This window comes from Cavia porcellus, unplaced genomic scaffold (assembly GCF_034190915.1).
Source record: "Cavia porcellus strain 051 isolate PalLab524CR breed Dunkin Hartley unplaced genomic scaffold, mCavPor4.1 scaffold_2, whole genome shotgun sequence".
NCBI lineage: Eukaryota > Metazoa > Chordata > Mammalia > Rodentia > Caviidae > Cavia > Cavia porcellus.
The window spans coordinates 146,100,131-146,122,341 of NW_026947485.1; the positions used below are offsets into that span (position 1 = coordinate 146,100,131).

General features: G+C 37.8%; 1 protein-coding gene and 1 long non-coding RNA gene across 3 annotated transcripts in view; one reads left to right on the forward strand and one right to left on the reverse strand.

Moving 5' to 3' along the window:
• Positions 1 to 8,486, forward strand: part of LOC100715200 (uncharacterized) — a 109,256-nt gene extending 100,770 nt beyond the window's left edge. The window contains exons 12-13 of one of the 2 annotated variants that reach the window (XM_063245488.1): positions 4,389 to 4,524; positions 8,083 to 8,486. In XM_063245488.1, the coding sequence (XP_063101558.1) occupies positions 4,389 to 4,524; positions 8,083 to 8,158 (212 nt within the window). In that variant the 3' untranslated portion in view covers positions 8,159 to 8,486. Of the gene's footprint in view, positions 1 to 4,388; positions 4,525 to 8,082 lie in introns of those variants that run through there. The other variant, XM_063245489.1, reaches the window with a different exon arrangement.
• The window catches only part of LOC134475305 (uncharacterized), a 44,747-nt gene that overhangs the window by 14,545 nt on the left and 7,991 nt on the right, over positions 1 to 22,211 (reverse strand). Inside the window, exons 3-7 of the long non-coding RNA XR_010046453.1 lie at positions 21,457 to 21,492; positions 8,914 to 9,040; positions 8,022 to 8,159; positions 6,418 to 6,531; positions 4,228 to 4,494 (exon numbers count right to left, since the gene is read on the reverse strand). This is a non-coding gene — a long non-coding RNA (uncharacterized LOC134475305). The remainder of the gene's footprint in view (positions 1 to 4,227; positions 4,495 to 6,417; positions 6,532 to 8,021; positions 8,160 to 8,913; positions 9,041 to 21,456; positions 21,493 to 22,211) is intronic.

A 22,211-nucleotide genomic window follows, 5' to 3' on the forward strand; every position in this document is an offset into this window, starting at 1 on the left:
AGAATTATGAGTCTTTCACTGATTTAACAGTGGAGAAAGATTTGAACATTGTACTGCTAATTCAAAAGCAAAACTGGCACTCAGCCGGCCACATGAATTTTGCCTCTCTGCTACATCATATTCTGCTTAGACATAAGGAATTATCTAATCATTACCTCTTTTTAAATTTTCCCTTCAAAATAAGCCCTATTTTCTTTCCCAGCTTTGCTTCCTGCATATTCCCATCTTAAAAGATCCTGAATTTACAGACCCAGTTATCTCAAATATGGATTAAAACAGTATTTTTTTTCAAAATAAACCCTGTCATTCTTTTCCCCGCCTTACTTCCTACATATTCCCCTCTCTACAAGTTGTCAATTTGTAAGCCCAATTGCCTCAAATATGAAGTAAAACAATATTTTCCTTACTGAAATTCCAATAGAAAATTTATATCTAGGCCATGTTTTAAAATAGAACTCTGTTATTTTGTTAGTGTACTCACTGCATTTACATGATTCGATTCGTCTGTTTCCTGAATAAGAAGTACAATGTGCCAACCCCTCCTACTCTGGCTGCCACTTGGTTCACAGGGAAGGTCTCCTGGGACTCATCAGCTGCTAAAATTCCTTCAGGGTTGAGGCAGTAGTGCAGGAGCTCTCCTGAAGTACTTTGAATTTTAACTCAAGATTCACATTCCCTTCCTAAGAGTCCCCTGAAGCTTCTTGCATACATTAACTTGAATCATAACCAGAGGCTCACAGCCTGAGAGCCAGTATAAGACTCAAGACAGAAAGGGGAGAGGCCTAGGGGTTTAGCTCAGCGCTCAGCGGCATAAGCGCCTGCCTTGCAAGCAGGCAGTCATGAGTTTGATCCCTGGTACCGATAAAAAAGGAAAAAGACCCAAAAAAAAAAAAAAAAAAAAAAAAAGACAGAAAGGGGTCTTGGCCAACTCTCCTGCAGCACATTCTCTAATCACATATGCCCTCTCCACCCTCCACTATCAGTCACTGTCCCCACAATCAGCCTTTTTTCAGAGGATGGGAATAGACTTCCTAGTATTATTAAAGAGGAGAGATTACCATTGAGAACATTCTCCATTTCAAGGACTATTACAAACACTAGTACTAGCCCTTATCTCAATCTTATGTTTCCATAACATCCAGTGTTATTTTCCTATCACAGGTGAGAAATTTACAGAACAGTTAACTCACCTGTTAATTGTCACTCAGCAATTAAAAGATCAGAAGCAAAATGGGGACAAATTCTGTTTGAATGCCCTACCCAAAATCTTAGCTGCAATGCTATATGCAGTATGTACCTCTAGCAGAAATGTCTCTTCTTGAAATAGCATTAACTCAGAAATAATATATGTCTACTCTTGGTACTCTGGATATCAGCACAGTGATTAAATTAGCTAACGTCCACCAGGTAATTATTTATCACAAGGTCTATAGGAATTGTGGGAGCAGCAGTGGAATTTGTTGAGAAGGCTAAACTGGTGCTGTGCTAAAAAAAAAAAAAAAAAAAAAGCACTATAAGGCTCATTTTCACCTACTCAGTTTATATGTGTGGAACATGAATCAGTGTTACATTCATTAAAAACTATGCAAAGTTCTAATACTCTTTTTCTATTTTTCTAAGTGATGCTGAGCAAATGACCTTAAACTGGTCTATACAATTCCTCTTTCACTTGTAGTTACCAGGTCTACTTAGCTTCCACATCCCACCTTGACCCAGTTCCGTGATCTGTCGTAACGCTGCTCACACCAGTGCTTCTCAGGTTGCAAGTCTGGTTCTGTGAGTCACACAATCTCTGTAATTGCTTGTGGTGAATATTTTTAAAACAACTGAATAGAATTTAATGTAATAGAAAGTATCATGCATACATCGTCACATTTCACAAAACTTTTAGTCAATAATGTGAAGCCATGTAGATTTGAATTTATTACATTTTCAGATCACAAGTAAAAAAGTCATGAAAATACTGACACACAATAAATAATAAGTAGTCTTTACATTTGTCCTTATACCAGTCTGGTCAGCTCTGGGCCAGACTCAGGGATGCACACCTGTAATTTCAGCACTTGCAAGCCTAAGATAGGAAAATCTTTTGAGCCTAAGAGTTTGAGACATCTAGGCAACACAGTAAGACCCTGGCCCCAAGGATAGGAAGAGGGAGTCAATTTTATGTTCAGTATTTTAGAAACAAAGTACGAAAGAAGAGTTGCTTCCTTTCAACTATATTTGTAATATGTCTGCTATGCCTTGCTGTGCTCTTGAGACTCTAGCTTCTGTGACCTGATTGCTTGGTCATAGCGTCTCAGTTGTTTTGCTGTTTTATACATTGCTAATTTTTTATTTTACTCATTGCTTTATGTTTTATGCTAATGATCTGGGAGACCTCATGTGATATTTTCTATTTCTGAAGGTATTTGTGGTTTTGTTGGCATGACTTATTTCTTGTAATAACATTAATCTAAAAGCTAAAAGTATACTGAAGACAACAAGAAATGTCAGGGAAAAGATAAAAAGAATAGAGAATACAGAAAGATGTGGGAAGCAAGACGACAGAGCTAGTTTCCTAGAAAAACCCTATGAGACATCCCTAATCCCACACTTCACTTTCAGCTAGATAAATATCCTTTAACATGTAACGTGGGAGTGGGAGAGAGAGTCTCATCAGTTCCCAAAGGCTTTCCTCACTGTCAAGACAGTGTTATCCTTGAAGAATATGCATTGTTGGCTTGCATGTGCTTGCTAATATTTAAAAGTCACTATGTAAGTATTCCAGAAACCCATTAGTCAAATGCCTTTATATGCACCTGAAGGCCCTTGTCATTCACCACATGCTTGATGACTTTTTTCCCTTTTATTGCTCTCCAGCAAAGCCTGGTAGTAACAAATCATGACCGCTGACTATTGTTCATGAATAAATCACATCAAGGTCTCTGTGCACTGCTTAGAAACACATATTTTACATTATTGCAGCCAATGGGACACGTAATGCTTAACAGACTAACATGGTGCTGGCGGGATCACTATCCCTACTCACCTCGTAACAGAGAGAGACTGACCCAGTGGCGTCACCTCCAGTGAAATAGTGAGGTTACAATAGGATGCCTTGCTGCCAAACATGTATAACACACAAGTGATTGGGAAAAGAGTCGGAAAACTTTCCTGTTTTGTGGGAGGTTTTTTGGACAAAATCTTCCAAACCATCATCAGAAAGGTAGAGACAAGAAAGGGTGTTCATATCTTAGCCAAAGGGGAAAAAAGTCTCACAAACAGAAAAGCCAATGCAGTAACCAAGACAGTAACATATAATGCTGGGTGGCATTGTTTGAAGCAGAGAATTTAGCTGGACAGTACTCTATGATATTCCCTTAGGTATTCTGGTTATCCTGAAACATCTAGCACTTAGTGCACTCCATTTCCACTCTTTGCCCAAAGAACTGAAAATATATACCTGGGGGTGGAGGGGGGCTTGTACGTGAATGTTCATAGCAACTTTACTCATAATAACCAAAACATTGGAGAAAATTGAAATGCCCATCAACTAATGAATGGATAAATAAAAGGTGATATATCCACACAGTGGAAAATAATTTCATAGTAAAAAGTGCAGAGTCTCTGCGGGAGATTCAGGCTACCTCACAGCCTCAAGACATGAAACAGACTAGGCTCCAGAGTTTTCAGAAATTTCTTCTGCTCTAAGACACTTCCCCAGAGGTCCCACCACCACCACATTCCTAAACAGTGGAAACAAAATTCAGGCCAAGCACCATATTTTATAACCACTAACATGAGTTGAAAGGACCACTAGAAAGATATGACCCCTTCAAATCAATCCTGTATTCTCATTACTAATTCCAGATGGTTCTTTCATATCACCCTATGGGTTCATATTTTTAAGTATACTTTGCATAGTCACAAAGAAAAATAAATAAATATTGGTGGTAGAAACTGCCTCATTATGTTTTAGAAAGGATGTTATAATGGTTCTGTCCCAGAAAATGCTATTTAATTTCCCTCTAATGTGATAATACAAGTGTTGTTCTTTGACACTGAAAATTTTATTTCAAAATAGGTCCCCTGGTAAGCAAGCTAGTTCTGGCACACAGTTACCCAGAACAAAATGCTGCGCATGTGGTAACAAGATTGCACAAATGGAAGCCAGAGAATTCAAATTGTATTACCAGTCTTGCTACGAATCATTAATTGTTGTGTGACATTATGCTTACAACTTACTCTTTTGAAGTCTCAGTTTCCTCACTTGTAAAATAAGATACTTGGACCGAGGACTTTCTTCTCCCAACAAATCTTCCTGACATCTTCTCCAAAATTTTTTCACCTTCTACTCTTTCCCTATTCTCACTGGACTTTTTTTGGTCTTTCGTTATCGTTTGTAGGTGGCCTCTATCTACAAGGATATAGGGTGAGTGAACAGATCCATAGCTTCAAAGAATCAGTAATTGAACTCAAACCTCCATCAGAAGAATTCAAGACTTTCTATTTCTGTGCAGAAAACAAGACAGAAAACCAACGGTAAGCCAAGGGCTTTGTATTTCATCTTTTTAAAGCTCCTGACAAAGTCTCTTTAGAAAACCCTTGTCCTTAATTTCAAATGCCACATCTTCAGTTAAATCCCTCCCTTTCCTTGAGCTCTCCATATTTAATATTCCTTTGGACATTTTTTTTTTCTTGTAATGCCTTCACAGATGACTTTTCTAGAAGAATAATTTTTAATGGAAAAGCAGTCCTCAATTCTTCTCAAGGCAATATGAAAAATTCATTGGCACCATAACCTATAAATTATTATAATTCATTAATTCATCAATTTTCATTTTACCTCTTTTCACATATATGTTGGTTGTTGTCTTTTATTATAAGCCACCAAAGGACATAAAACTTATCTAATTTGTGATATATTCAGTGTCCAAATTGGTATGCACAAATGAAAACTTAGTTAATAATAACTCTGAAAGAGAGTGCTGAAGGACATTACAGAGAAAGAGAGGAAGAGAAATCAGGATTACAGCTACAGTGGCAGAGAGGCCTCAGTGAACGGGGCAGACAATGGAATGAGGGAATAAGGTAGACAAAATATAGCAGAAAAGTGGAGTAGCAGACATGAGGCAGAGACGGTAAGCTAGTCTTTGGTAGAGACAGCTCTGAAACTATATTTAAAAAAAAAAAAGCAGAGGTCATTGCTAACGGTGTATAACGATTTAAAAGACACAGTAGTCCTAGTGCCATATTTAGATTGAATTAAATTTGTTCTGGTCTGTCCACTCATGTCAGATTTGAGGACACAGACCTCTAGAACCAAAAATAGCAGGTTATACCATGGTAACTATCCTTACTTTCCTATTGACTTAGGCTGAAATCCTGTATTACTTACATTGTCTTACTATGACTGATCTTAATTGTATCTGAATCATAAGACTATTGGTTGGCCTTGACTGATCCTATTTGAAATCGGTATGCGTGTTAGAATCAACCCTAAAAGTAGAGGAAACTACTCTGAGCATGACAAGATGTAAAGGATATCCATACTGGTATGAATCAGTAACAGCTCTCAAATACTACAATGCAGTCAAAGATAAGTTTTTATAAAAATAGGTGTAAGTATGTTTAACTATAATAAGCCAGTGTTGTGGACAAATCTATTGAAAATAACAAGAGAAAACATAGTAGCTACGGAAGATCATTTATATTATAGTTTTATAAGTCTTATCCATTGCATGTTTTTCTAGGAAATTGTTTCGCTGTCTTGTTATGACTTGGTTTTCCCTATAATACAGAGAGGATAGGAACAAATACTCTGAGGAAGAGACCTGAAAAACCCGAGGCTTATTTTGTAGCATTATAATATAAATTCTAGCAATCTATTGCTTGCTGATTAGAATGACATTGGACTGGTTTCTTCAGCTCAACTTCAGCATATGCAGAGATGGGGACGGCTATCACAAAGAGAATGAGAGATGCGATGGTAGTTGCTATTGTCTTCCCTAATTTGGAACTTGAGGACCTAAAAAGACTCCATCATCCTGTAATGATTTGATTAGTTCTATAATATGCAATAAGTATATAAAGTGGGTGAAGTTAGGGACAACTATTTGTAAGAAGCTAGAGACAGTTAGATAAGGTAGATCTCCAGTGGACTTGCTTTGAAATCTGTATTTCTTTAAATTGTTTTTTATTTTTTATTTTTTTTAAATGTTCTGTTCTGTTTTGATATGGTTAACCTTACCCTCTTAGAGATGTAAAACAAATAGGTGGGACTGATAGTCATATTACGGAGCTTTTGTTCGACCATAGAGCAGAATGGTTTGTAGGGTCACTTTTTTGAATGTCATTCTAAATACTTTAATTCTATAACCTGAACAGCCATTTCGAAGATGACAATTTGTAACTTATCAACCAGCAATTTCTTACCTTTTGTTTGTCTGTAATTTAGTATTATTTCTACCCTTTTTTTTTATCTCCATGTATTTTTTTTCTTTTTTCGTTTCCTTTTCTTTAAATAAAAAAAAAATAATAATAATAACTCTGAAAAATAAGAGGAATAAAGTTAACAGTGACAAAACCGTGAGGCAGAGCAATGTTCCTTGGTCCCAAAAGCGTCCCTCTCTGAACCTGCAGTCTCCCTAACCTGGCTCTAATACCTCAAACATCCTTTGCCTTCCGTCTCCCCTCTCCTCTCACCTGCTCCATGACCATTGCCCACTTATCCAAACCTGTTTATCCAAACATCTGGAAGATGAGACATGATCTAATGAAAAAATTTCTAACACCTCAGTAAAGCATGACATGGTAAAAATGTCCAGAGACATTTAAAAGAACTATATACACAGTTTTAAGCCAAAGAAATAGAATTACAAAAACGGAATTACAAGGATCTCCATCAAATGATCATTTGGGGGAGATCATGAATCTCTTCAAATTTATCCAATGGTGTAAATTTTGCCTGTGTCTCTCACTTCAAAGACTGTGCCAGAGCCTAGGACAGTGACTACTGAACAGCTAGATTCTTTGCCAGAATCTTCTTTCCGGGACTACAATCTGGATGGCAGTTGCAGATAGTCCTCTTGAAGGTGAGCTCAGCTAGCTATCAGAGAAAAGGCCAGTAAGATAGACTTTGCTGTCATATGATAAAATCCACTGGCTTCTCCAAGAAAGGAAGTGAAGAGCTGGATCTCACTGCTAAAACCATAGGGGATTTTGACAGTCAAAACCAATATTGAATCATTAGGGAAATAGCTCAAAGCAAAGTGCTGACTGTTAGGAAAAGAATGGAACTCTGGATCCATAAGCTATCCCATTTACCCCTAAAGTTAAGCTTACAAAGTAACACATCACCCTCTCATAGAATCATGAAACACATTAGCCAATCAGTATTTCTCAGATCCACTGCTGGAAACATCCCTGGCTAACTCATTTTGGTCATAGTTGGCACTGTTTCATTAAATGACATTTACCCTGGAAATAACAGCAATATGAACATATGTTATTAAAAACATTGATCAAGAAAATGAAAAGAAGGAAAAGGAGACGTAACTGGAGAGTTTGTTCTGGTTTCATTGAATTCAACAAATAAATGTTTTATTTGTATAGCAATATTTGATTACTGTAGGTGTGATCAACCAAACTTTAAAGCTAAATAGAAACAATAAAATGCAGGGGCTGGGGGTTTAGCTCAGCGGCATAAGTGCCTGCCTTGCAAGCACACAGTCGTGAATTCAATCCCCAGTATCAATAAAATTTTAAAAAAAGAAAAAAGAAACAAATAAAATGCTAATAATAACTTTTAAAATATTGCAGGAGTAGCTCCATTAATCTCTATTAGCAAACACTATACTCCCTTCTGCTTATATTTTTTCAAATTTATTTTTTATTGCTATTATTGCATATACCACATTTGGTATTTTACCTTCTTAATCAATCCCCAATGTAAGGAACATGGTTAATCTTACTAATTTTAAGCTCAATAAACAAGAAAAACAACTAGAAAGTATATTAAAGAATTTTGTAAATTTTACCTCCCCAGAGTCCAACAATTTGTTTATTGGCCTATTTCACACTATTTTTTTTTTCCTGCAGATGGATTACAGCTCTAAAAACATCTATCAAAAAGTGGCTTCCTTTGCATCAGGCTATTCAAGACTTCATGAGTTGACCTGTTGAAAAAACCAAAATGTGAAAGAAAGTATAATTATTAAGGAAAAGCATCCATAAGATCAGTACCAGCTTATTGCAAGAAGAAACAAAACCTCACACAGCATTCCAAATTATTATTCCTCTAATGTATTAAAACTTTGTAATAAGATTATGATTTTGCTTTTGATCCAATAAACCAATACGTAATGCGATGTTCAGATATACCAATAATACCAATATGTAATGTGATGTTCAGATATATCAATAATATCATAAGCTGCATATTAGCATCCCCTAGCATCCCCTAGTCCCATCTTTTGAAGAATAAATATATTAAAAATTTTAAATTGTATTTTATCTTATATCCTTTGCTAAATATTCTATTCTGTGCTTTGACTGTATACTTTCTAGAATGCTTTCAGGCCATGTTGCAGATACTGATGCTTGGGAAAATTAAGAACATAGAAATGAAATGGCTTAAATAATGAGTAAAGATTTCAGTAAAGTCTTCTGTCTTAGGTCATCTTACAATAAATACGCTCAAGTGTCTCCGAGGACTTTCCAGATAAAAGAAAATAATAAAAATTATTGTTAAGAAAGATAAAAAATTAGATTGACTTTAGAGGAATACATTTACCTCAGACATGGGTCTCAAAGACACGAGTGTCCATCACTATGTGTATTTCTGTCACACCAAAAACATAAAATAAGCAAGAATATTTCAAACTTGGTCCTGAAAGCAAAATTTATAGAACTTTGAAAGAAATTCCATACCTTGGCTTCATGTCTCAGTGGACCAATCCCTGTATTGTTTCCAAGATGTTGTGATGCATATAGTTCTGTGGAACATGAATCAGAGATTTCAAGGAGTTCAGCCGTAAATTCCAGTGCACTGGAACAACTGACAGACAGAATGAAGGGATGGGACATGGCTCAGAGAAGGAAAGGCGAGTGGTGGGAAAAAACCTTATTTTTTTCACAAAATAATAGTACTTCGGAGCTCATAAGGATCTTACATCTCAACTTCTCGTCTTCACAGATGAGACTCAGGGAGGTAACTAATTGCCTGCTGAAGACTATACAGAATGTTAATGGCAGAACTGGAATTCAGAGCAAGTCTCCACCTCTAACATTTTCTTGTGCATCTTACACTCCTCATGACCCCCAGGATATGTGGTATTATTTCAGAAACAAAGAAACCACTCACTACCCAGGTTACCAAGTGCTTTTTGTCTTCAGCTGAGAATGTAAACACATCAATTCCAGCATTAGTTTTACAACAATCTCAAGGAAGAATTTCAGGTTAATTGAAATTCTATCCTTTTTCCAGAGACTCTTAAATGTGGGGGAAAAAATCTATGCCATTTTTGAAAGAATTTATTGTTTTTTGTTTTGTTTTTGTCTTTTTGAGATAGGGTCTCACTATGCAGTTTGGGCTGGCCTTGAACTCATTATGTAGCTCAGGCTGGCCTCACAGAGATCCTGCTGCCTCAGCCTCTCCAGTGCTGGGATCACAGGCATGAACTTCCATACCCAACCTGCAATTTCAATTACATTCTTTTCTGGAGATTCTTAAATATGAAAATAATACCGAAATTCGTGCCATTTTTCCTAGATTCTTTACCTCCTTTTTGCCAAAAAGAATGTGAAGTCCTCAAGAAGTTACCATAGCTTCATTTGTTGTTTATCATAATTTAGATAAAGGAGGCTTGTGAGGATTGTGGGATGCACGTGTACTAAGAGAAGCTTCCTGCACAAACTCATGCCAAAACAGGCGTCCTGTAATAACTCTGACCAACTTAATACCATAATTGAAAAATTTTCAGTTAACAACAGGCAGTCCTCCATTCTGAAAATGGTCCCTTTGTTCTCCCAGTATCTGCCACAGTAATAATGAGGCCTTTCAGCAGCAGCATCAGTAACGTTCATGTCAGAAACCTGGGGCTCCTACATCTGCTCCCCAGCAGTTCTCTCTGCCTTCCTGGAGTTAGGCCATGGAATGTGCAGACCGTGCTGTTACCAGGCAGCCAGCAAGGGACCACAGCCGCTCAAACACTGGAGCTGAGCTTTCCTCTAGAGGAGGAAACAGAAGCAAATAATCCAGTAAAAAGTGAATACCATTTTCTCTGACTCAAGGATTCATATGAGTTACTTGAAAATGAATGCTATCAACATTCAGAGCTCAGAAACATACCCAAAACCTACTGTTCTTATTCTTAGAAATTTCTATAGACTTAAACACTCTAAGATATTAGGAAGATATGTTGTGGAGGAGAATTTTTATGCAGAGAGTGTTTTTACCTACGTTTCGTGATTCCCAGAGATTTGTGACCTCTGCAATTAAAGGGGAAAAGTTAGTTCTAAGATTAAGAACATTTCCCCAGATCCACCAGACTTCCATCTCCAATAGATCTCATAAGGAGGGAAAAAGTGCTAGACTAGCCTTTCACACTTCTGGCTGCTGACTGCGCATTTTAGGGTTAGCCTCTCGGCCAATCAGGGCAGGTTCCCCACCAGCTCACTGCTCAGCTGGCCCCCACAGCACCTGCTGTGAGCCACATTCCCAAGCTGCTATGGATCCACTACTATTAAGAAACAGCAGGGGGAAAAATTCATAGCAGTCACAGCAGGCAGTGAGTGAGTTCTAAGTCAAATTCTAGCTCTGCTGCTTCCTGCCTGTGACCTGAGACAGGTTCCTGGAACCCCCCTTTGCTTCAGTTTCCTCATCCATAAAGAGGTAATTATATACTTCGGCTGAGAATGTAAACACGTCAATTCCAGCATTAGTTTTACAACAATCTCAAGGAAGAATTTCAGGTTAATTGAAACTCCCTATGTTTATGAAAACACAACGTGCAGCATATGAAAAGTGCTGGCTGGATGTGCAGCATCAGTTTACTCAATATGATCACCATTAGCAAGGACTTGTCCTCCTCACGTCTCTGTGGATGGCTTCCGAAAAAAATGTGTCTTGGCTCCTTCCTCTTCTTACCAGCAGCTGCTGAGGATGTGTGAGACATTCCCTAGAGACTCTGTCTGCAGAGGATCTAACACAACAGGTGAAGGCAAATTCTGGATTTCGGGGTCAGATGCCTCAAAATATGGCTGATGTCAAAACCAAAGGACTGGCTTCCAGTCCATTGATGCATCTCTTTGGTAAATCTGGCAGAGTTTTCATCAGTATTTCTGAAAACCCTAATCTAAATATGAAATGTTCTTGTAAGGCCGCTGCAGGCCTATTGGGTGCTGATCTAAGCCGGGTCATCATTCTGCTTCACCTGGTGGTGCACAGACTCCAAGGAAAATCATTGCCCTCTTCTGTTCTTGGGTTCCTGGGAGAATTGTATTCAGCGAAGATAAATTAACAAGTCTCTGAAACACAACAATCTGTTCCCCCAGGAAGGGAATACTAAAGCAATCAGTCTAGCTCCTTCTTTGTCTCATCCTCAGAGTTCCAGAAAATTTTCTCCGTGATCTCTTGCCTTCAAATCTGTCAAGCTTCTGCCTGGACTTGGAACAATATTTTTGTTCCCTTCTTTTAAGAAAAAACATACCTTCTTCACAGAGATTTGGCTAGTAGTGGAATTTTATTTTTCAACCAAATCTGCCCGACAACCATGAATGTAAAAGGTAATGAAACTATACAACAGTTTTTAAAACAGCAAATGCTCTACTATAAGGATAAATTCACATTATGTATATGCTTACCACATTTACATATGTATATTAATAAATACCTTTTCATATGTTTCCAAGTCTTCCTTTTTAGCATAGAATCCATTCTTTGTCAGAGAATTTTCATTTCAGTAACTCTTCATAGGCCATTAGCCTAACACAGATGAATACCAAAGATATATATAGAAAGAATGTATTGAATATTTTAGTTAGCTATTGATAAGTCTTTTGAAGCAGAATGGAAGGAGATCACATCTAAAATCATGCCTGTAGGGAAACCGGAATATGCCTGTCTTGCTGACTCCATGAACTAAAGCCTGTTTAATACTCAACATATACTAATGCTCAATATTCATCTAGTAACAGTATATAAATGAGTTCCATTCATTGAGCTGAGCACAGATGAAATCTGAATCTGCTAATTTTAAGTTTATCCTCTAAATTCCACTGATATTTTAGGTCCTGAAAATTACAGAAAGTTGTGAGGATAACATTAGCATCAATTGATTATAATTATATGACATGGTAGCACCCTCCTCCGGGACGGCCTGATTGGAGCATGAGTTCAGTATATCTTTCTCTCTGCTCTGCTGGGTTTTGCTCATCTGCTTCATTCTTTCTCTTTGAAAGTTGACTTTAGTTGACATGCAGCATGAATGCATGAAATGGGAGTCTCAAAATTCAGTGAGGGTCACAATCCCTTAGCGCTTGCACACACTGAAATATTCTTATGAAATATGGCCAGAATCTGTATGTCAGTCATATCAATACATTAGGGTCAGAAATGCTTCATATCAGCAATAGCAGTAAAGGCCTCCACAGCAATATATATAGAAGACCCAATTTTAGAATGGCAGCTCCCCCTTTAATGGCAGTTCCCCACTTATCAAAGAGAAGAGATAGGAGCCTTCATAGTTCTGGAGCACTTTTTCCCTCGTGGATGTAATCTGGATCTCTATTCTTTCCAGATATCCAAAATTAAGCCTCATGACTTGCATGGTGGAACCTGGAATGACACCCAGGCAGCTGCTGTTTGAATTGAGCTGCTGCTATTTGCCACTAAAGAGCCTTGAATGATTTAGCTTCTAAGTGAAGCCACTTTAAGAGAAGGCACTATTAGTAATCATACTGAGACAACAGATGTAATGTCCCTGGCAAAGAAAGACTCATCTTGACTTATGAATAATCCACAAAGTGGTGTCCTCTGCTTCCTTATGCACATGGAAGAACCTGACTTCTGCTGACAGTGTCAATTTTATTGATCTCAGGTCCAGTCTTCTGTGGGATAATAATTTCTCTCTTTCAACCCCAATTCCAACAAATAAAGAAATTACTCGTGACCCAGGAGGTAAGATCACATTGTATCACATTTTGAGAGCTCTGCAGCCCTGGCTGTACATTTGCTTGGTATGAAGTAGGGGGAGGAAGGATTGCATCTATCCAAAGTGGAGTCTTCAGAAAGTCATTTGTTGGGATTTTATCCTACTTACATGAGCTTAACAATATGGAGGAGACCCTGAAGCCAAAGAACCCTCATCAAAATGACTGCAGTTTAATGAGCTTGCCTGTCGTCTACCAGTGGGCACTCACAGAAGAAACTCCTGTCAGACAAAAGCAAAAGCAGCCACAGCCAGGTATCAAGTTATGGCCCATGATTCTGTTTCCAACTCAGATACCAACTGATTGTATTGCCCACATCAGGTCATTCAATATTCAGATACTTAATTTCTTCACCTTTATTTCTGTAGACTCAGTTGAAAAAATAGATTTCAAAACTAGTTTACTTAAGCAAAAGTTCTTGAGAAGTTATCCTTTTTCCTGAACTGCTAATAAATAGTAAGATCGATTACCTCATACTTTTAAAAGTTGCCATGTTTTACAATAAATTATAATGTAGTCCAAGATGATGAGGAAAGTACAGTTACCTGTAGTTAAAGTGATAAATGCAACACAAGAGCACATAGCCATTGTTCATATAGTAATGAGTCGAAAATCTGACCTTTTATAACAATTGCACTACTGTGTTGATTCTGCGGCAGGGCAATGAAGTGCTACATTGTGAACGCGAGTGTGAATTGGGAATCTTCTTGAGTAAATGTCATTGTACCAACCAAATCTTTTATTTTACTAAAATTTCCCTCTTAGTCTTTCCAGTTGATTGTGCTCACGTGTCCTTCATACTTCAACTTCTATAATTATAAGAATATATAATGTCTAATTATATACATATATAATGTTTTGTGTGAGGCCATTTAATTGTAGTCACTGTAAAAATGACTTCATTTTGAAAAGAACCACGCTATGAAATAAATCAGAACTTTGTGCTCAGGAATTTTAGTCTATTCTTTACCTCAATTTAAGATTATGATCCAGGGGCTGGGGATTTGGCTCAGCGGCATAAGTGCCTGCCTTGCAAGCAGGCAGTCATGAGTTCCATCCCTGGTACCGATTAAAAAAAAAAAAAAGATTATGATCCAATAGTTTCGTTCTACATTCATATGGACTTCTCAATAGAATTTCTCTTCATCTGAAGTATCAATTGCATAAAAAATCTGATTCTAATTGGACCATGATAGTCATATGTGTCTTCAGTTTTTTCAACATTATTATATTTTCTATGAATTAATTGCAGGTTTCCCTCAAACTATACTTATTATATTGTTTTCAGGATTTTTTTGTAACTGTTATGAAAGTATCTTCCTGTCCTTTTGAAAAAATATGTTTATCAATGTTTTAAAAAGGCTTTCTTTTAATGTCTAAGCCTTGAAGTCATATAGTTAGTTTTAAAAGTTAATAAAGTTAGTTTTAATAGTTAATTTTAAAAGTTTTAGGTCAGTGTTTTGATTGAACAGAAAGTTCCTTGAAACGTAAGAGCAAGGACAGCAGTTCCCAGTCAGGCGTGGTGATACAACCCTGTGGGCCCAGGTGCTCAGAACACTGAGGCAGAAAGATCACTTGTGCACACGTACCTGAGACTAATCCTTGCAACAAAACAAAACTGAGTCTCAAAAATAAACAACACAAGCAAATAAATGAGCAATCCCTTCCCATGTGTCCTATAAAGAGACTATCATTAAAAATCGGAAGTTCTCTTTTTCCCAAAACTGTCCCTATTTTACTCCCTTGTCACAGTTGTGTTTTTACTTTGGGACCTCTACCTGGTTCCAAATGCAGTCGCAGCTTAGAACCCTGGGCATATCATCAGCTAAAGAAAACAGAGGTGCTGATCCGTGCATTGCTAGAGAGTTAAAATGTTGATGCTTTACTGAAAATAAACCAACATGTCCTATCAAATAAGATCGTATTTCCACTACACCTTGCGACAAAGTCTATATGGTTCAGAAATCAAGTAAAATAAATGCAGTCTATGGACAAAACTGTGTGGAATTTATTTCTTCTTATGTATATTGATAAAAGTGCAATAGGTCACCATCCAATTAGCAAATAATAAATTTAGCATGTAGGAAAATAAGACTGTAGTGTCAACATATTTAGTCAAAATAACATTAGATTTTAAAATGTATGCAATTTTTTAGCCTTTGTGTCCATTCATTCATTCATTCATTCATTCATTCATTTTCAGTACATGCCTGGCACTGAAGAACAGCAGCTCGGTAAGCAAAGTCTCCATTCTCACTAAGGAGCTGACCTCTAAACAGGAAGTCTAGCAGTTAGCCAGCCAGGCAGTAAATAATGAATCAGAAAAACACAAAAAGTGATGAGCACAAGAAAAAAAATAACCAACTCATTCAACAAAAGAAATAACATTAGTTAGACAGAGTGGACAGGAAAAGTCTTTTAATTAAAATGAGACCTAGATATTAGCTAGGTTTCTGTTTGAAGAAAGAAACTGAACCATTAGAAAAAAGGTTTCAGATGCAAAGAAGCTTGCTTAGCATGGAGCTAGCACTTCTTCCACACGGGCCAGGGCAGATGAGTCAGAGTCACACTGACAAATCAACTGAGGCCAGAATGGAGGTGGGGTAATCATGGACACCTGGGGAACCCAGGCATGCTGTCATCTCTGAGGTGACCTGGGAGGAGACGCATGAATGAAGTCCCTGTGACCGAGTCCTATAAAGGTAGGCATTGCTCTATCACTGAAGTCTTAAATATTTTTGCTAAGAGCCTGCAACTCCTAAATGAACTACCTAGTAATTAAAGCAACACTGCTTTTTGCAATGTTTCATATTTTCCTCATAATTTTTGACTAATTTAGGTAACATATTCTTGACACTACTAAATCCCTGTAACTATTGGTGTTACTAACAGTGAGAGTAGAATCAATGGATACGCATGTATTCTGATTTCCTATGTACACAGTCATGGATAAGTTTTAGATAATAAAGTCTTGTAAGCTAAATAACTTCTTTATTTTGCTAATGTTAGGCTCGGCTGAGTATTGCTATGGCTAGTGGGTCTTTTATAAGTTAAATATTTTCATAATTTTATTTTGTTCCCTTTCAAAGACTTAGTTTGTATCCCTCAAAATCTGCCAGTTTTCTCAAAAATCATGTTGTCTAAAAATTTCTCTACGAATATAAGAATAACTCAAAGCACAAGCCCTAAAAGCATAGGTCAACTGTGTCATACACAAAGAACACTCAGTGTATTCTTTTGTTACATAATAAAATCCTTGCTTTGTGCTATAAAGCAGAGACACAAAACTGGTAAACGACTTGCTGAGATCACAGGAAAAGTTATGATGGAAAAGAGAAGTAACACCCAGCCCAAACACTAAAGAACAAGGAGACTCTAATTATCTTAAAAAGCTCTACCAAAAGATGACTAATGTGAACCAGAAAGAAACTGTTTGGCTGTAGATATGTGTGAATGTGACTGAACAGGAGGAATAATGCTAAGTGAAATATTCTAGGAACACAAGTTTCAATATCGCATAGCTTTTTCTAATATGAGAAAGCCAGAATATACAGAGAAAAAATTGCAGATCATAGGAAACAGGGTGATCTTTTACAAGAGGGGAGAGATGGAGGTGGAGGGAAAGACCTTTCCACAGAGAACTGAAGGAAAAAATGAAAACAACCTTTCAAATGAGAAAGGAATCAAAAGTCAGAGAGAGCAGGGAGAGACGGGAAGAAAAGGAAAGAAAAACGAATTAAGATGTGTGGTGTACACGTACCAACTTCCACGATAACTGTAATCACTATATACTGCAAACACGTGCTTGTAAATACATGATACAATAAATGCATAACAAAAGTAAAGACCACCACTAAAAAGAAAAACAGGTGGGGAAAAGTTTACCCGATGAGTTCATTTGAAGTTTCTGTCTTCTTTAGTTAAAAGAATGAGGATGAGAAGTGATTTTTTTTAAACTCTTGGCTTCAAGATAAATTAACTGAGATATACTGAAACCTGAAAATCTAGCTCACTTAAAGTTTACCTGAAAATAATGAAATTAGAGATATAAGCTGCTTTGTAACATAGAAATAGTGATCCATGTGGCAAGATATACCCAATGACACAACATGGAATTCCAGTAAAAGGAGCAAATAGAGGAAAGAGATGGCTGAGATCCTCACAAGGCCATTAGGTTGTCCTGTACTTGCTCCCAAATAACTATAAAGTCAGTTCACTGACACAGACCATAGGTCAAATCTTCATAGAGGCTTAGTCATAAAATGATGGGATCTTGATGTGTCTAAGAGGTGTGTATTCTCCAAATAATACGTGGTCACCAGAGACAAAAGTTATGCCACGAGAATGGCTGTATTACTTCACAGGATGACATACTAAGTGTTAATTTCCCTACGAATCCAAAGGCACTGAAAGAGTTTTACATAATGATGCCAAGAAATAAGAGGCAAAAAAGATCCTCAAATTGAATACAATAGATTCTCCTGACCCAAATAACAAGTGTGTTAAGCTTGCCTAAGACAAGAGATATTACAAGTCCAGCAGCACAGCTGAAGAATGTGGTAAATAATGAAAGCCTAGTTCTAGTGTGCATTCTGCTCATGAAAGAGGACCAAAATATCACAGCCGACAATGTAGGCTAGAAAGAGAAAAACCCCGTCTCACTGCACCAAATGCCTAAAAGTTTCAACATTTCACCCCTGTATGAATGGTGGGAAGCCCATGTGATGGTGTGCAGCTGTAATCCCAGCGCTCTTGGAGGCTGATGTGAGAGGAACTAAATTCAGCCTAAATTCACACTGAGCAACTTAGTGACCCAGACCCTGTTTCAAAATAAAAAATAAAAAGAGCCCTGTGACATAGCTCAGTGTGAATCCCCTGTTTCATTTCCCAGCACTATAAATAAATAAATAAGTATATACATACATGTACTTCTTTTTAACAAAGAACTTGAGATGTGGTTCGGTGTGCAGGTCCTAGATTCAATCCTCAGTACCAAAGAGAAACGTGGGGGGACGTAGAGTTGGAGGAGAAGGGAATGGGGGAAGCAGGAGAGAGAGGAAGGGGGAGAATAGTAATGGAAGAGGAGTACTTCCAATTTTGAAATCCATCCAACTAAAAATGTTTTTGAAAAAAAATGAGATTCCCAAGTTAGCTGGTGCTAAGTACAGGCTAAATTACTGTCAGTCATGAAGTTATCCTTAGCTAGGTCATTTCAGCGTCATATCATTAAAACATCTTGAAAACACTTAAGGCAGAGTGAAAGGCTTCCTGCTGCATACCCACAAAAACGAAAGAAGCGATGTCATTAGATTCATTCCCTTTCTGGGGGCCTCTGCCTTATAGTGACACCAGGCAATGAGTTCCTAAACACACATGACCACAGTCCGAACCAAGCTAAGCCGTGGCTTCTCCAGTTCCGGCAGCACTGTGCAAAATCAGCCTCCAGACTCGTAAGGCTACTGAGCCCCTAAAAGGCCGTTGATGATGTGTTCCTAGTGCAGACTACGCTACATTTAGACTGAGTTCCACAAAATGTAAAGTATTTCAATAGCAATTTTTATGCTGGCTACATCTTAAAGTTATAAAATATTGCATTTGGTTTAGCAAAATACATTATTAAAAGTAATTTTAACTTTTTTTAGTATTTAATGTAGCCGGTAGAACATTTTAAATTTCATATGTGGTCCATAACAATTTTTACTGGTCAGTGCTAGGTTACAGCTTCTATATGATACTGAAAAAGAACAAGCAGCAGTGGAGACATAAGGTTCCTCCTCCAGGAAGTCTTGGCTGGACTGAGCATTGCTACACAGCCTGTCTCACTGAAATGCTGAGCGACTGAAGGTCACAATTTTCTGTAAGACTGAGAAAGTAGGAAACCTGTGATCCTACAAAAATTCTACCAGACAACTATGAGATACACTATCCATGAAAGAAACCAGTAGGGCTCTTTAGAAAAGAGAAAGCAGTCTAAAAGAATTGCAGAAATAGGTCTGATTCAGATAGGTGTATTCAAATAGGTCTGTATTCAGATATTTCACAATAATCATTGTGAAAATATATGAACTTGGTTGTTGGAAATAAAGTTTACTCCGGGATCCACTGCAAACTTACCGTGGGCACACATCCATTTAAATCAACCTCAAGAAGTGACACTCTGAGACTAACAGTTTTGTGCTCCTTCCTATATTGGATACAGAGCTAAATTGCTGAGGAGGACATCTCCCAAATTCCACAGCAGCTTGGGTTCCAGATGTGATATTTGGTACCATCAATCAAATGCACAAATAGAGAACTGAATAAGCAAGAAAATAAGTGGGCAGGAGCATTGGTGTTGCAAAATTGGTTTTCAGACTGATAACTGAAGGGTATTTTCATCTAGACCGGCAGCTCTCTGGTGTGGCGTGGAAGCCCATTTTGGAGAATCATCATCAAACGCCCAGTTTATTGTCTGTCTCTTGACTATAAAATGCCCATTAAGTTGACACTTATCTCCTAACCTGCAGTAAGAAGTAATAAACTAGTTCTTAGAATAGCTTAGCACAAGGATGACACCTAGAAACCACCGTCAGCTATAATTAGAGTTTTAACGTTCGCTATAACACTGAACTCAGTGTTAATAATAAAGAGGAGTTGCATAGCACGTCAGATTCTGGACCAAAGTCAAAAAAGAATAAGAAAGAAACAAGAAAGTTTCCTTAATGGAGTTAAACCTTTGAGGAAGCACCAGTTCCCGTAAATCCCTGAATGACGGTAGCTGGTAAGATAATCTTGACTACAACAGCTTGCCACAATGAGTCTGAAAGCTAACTGCCCACGACTGTTGAGGGAAATGTATGCAGGTGGAAGGGATATAAACCGAAAAATCTCATAACACAGAAAACCAAGTAACATGGAAGGAAAAAGAAACAAAAAATTATTATTTTTTGCTTATTTTTCACAATAGTGGAGAGTGTTAAATGAAGATTGATCTGAGTTGCTTTGTAAGATTCCGTTGCCCATTCATTTCCAAAGAACACCATTAATTAGTGGTTTAATGACCATGGTCTCCACGCAACTTGGCCATTGGCTGGGCCCTGGTCAGAAGGCAAATTAGTGACCCATCATTTTCATGGTGAGGATGAGTGGAAATTGGAATGAGAAGAGTGAAGTCAGAGTGGAAAATAATGGATCATGGGAGACAGTCCCCGGGGTGAGTAGGAGTCAACACAGTAATATTTGCATTTTTGTTCCCTTCTTTCTGACCCTTGCTCAGAATTCTGCCCTGTTCCCCATGGCTCAAGACAGGGCCAATCGTCTATAAGCAACATTATGACAAAAGCGAGGGTAGCAACTGTAGTCTGCTTTTTTAAAAAAAAAAAAAAAAACAATCTCAAAAGTGGGCAAAAGTTGTAAGTATCGCACAAAGATACTTATTCTCATTTGAGAATAAATTGTCAACATGAGGCATCATCACATTCATATACATGAACATGTATTTTTGACAAACAAGGACATTTTCCTACACAACCACAATGCAACCATGAATATCCAGTAGTTAACACGGCTCTATCACCACTAATTAACTTGCAGATCCCACTAACCAACCGCCAGAGCCACACCCTGAGTCCCTTGTCACCTCTTTAGTCTTCTTCCCACAGCTGCTTGACTTTCACAAACTAGGCAATTTTTTGAGGATTGTGGGCCAGTTACTTACTCACATTACCCTGATAATTTTGGTTACAATGATGTGTCCTTGTGACGGTTAGATTAAAATGATCATAGATGTGGATTGCATCCCATTAGACAGCCTACGATCCCGGGCCCACCGTTAGTCCTGCTGTTTGTTTTAATCTCTTGATTAAAGCCCTGGCTGTCAGGCTTCTTCACAAGTGTTTCTTTTACCCTCCCATAACTTATGAGCAGTTTTCACAAAAGTACTTTTAAATTACCCAATCCCTTCTCTCAAGACATTTTCAATTTGTTATTCATTTATAAGTATGAAAAAAATAAATGTGGATTGGTTGTTTCTGATTTTACTCAATGGATTACAATCTGTTATTATCACTGCTCACTTTGATACTCAGTCTCAGACTTGGTCAGTGGAACTGACTTTTGTGTCCATTTCATATGCCCATATCAGCTACTTTACTTTCTGACACAGAAACACGCTCCAGACACATGCTTGAATGAGACATCTATTTCATCAAGCACTCATTCCTTCTGGTTAAAACTAGGGCAGTCTAGGGGCTGGGGATTTAGCTCAGCGGCATAAGCACCTACCTTGCAAGCAGGCAGTCGTGAGTTTGATCTCCGGTACTGGAAAAAAAAAAAAAAAAATTGGGCAGTCTGCTATCAGCCACTTATCAGCCACCATGCACAAGGTCATACCTTACCCTGGGCAACCCATGTGAAGCCATCCAATAAAAGTCTGTCTCAGAATATGACTCTTGGAAAACCCAAAACACAATTAAAGTTAAGACCTAGTTATATTCATTGCTATTGGAGTATTTCTGCTCCCAGCCCTCTTAGTAGACAGAGCTATTAAATGTATGTACACATAAACATATTTATACGAAGATTTACATTTTTTATCCATGATAGGCTTTAAAATGCCCCAAAAGTTACCCACATTGTAATCCCTGGATTCTATGAATGTCACCTTTTATAATTAAAAAAATAATAAAATAAAAAAAGGAGGGCAAGGAGGAAGTGAAAGCCTTTATATAGGTTGCTAAGGATTTGGAGATGGTGAGATTATCCTGGACTGTTTAGGTTGACTGAATGCAGTCACAAGGGTCCTTTTAAAAGAGAGGCTGGCAAATACAAATCAGAATGTGACGAGGAAAACAGGTCTGTGTGGTTCAGGGTCACAAGCCAAGGAATCCTAGTATCTTTCCTCCAGGAGATGGAAAACTCAGGGAAATCCATTATTCTATAGAGCATCCTGAGGGACGTAGTCACTCACACACACACACACACACACACACACACACACACACACACACACCTTGACTCCAACCACGTGAAACTGCTTT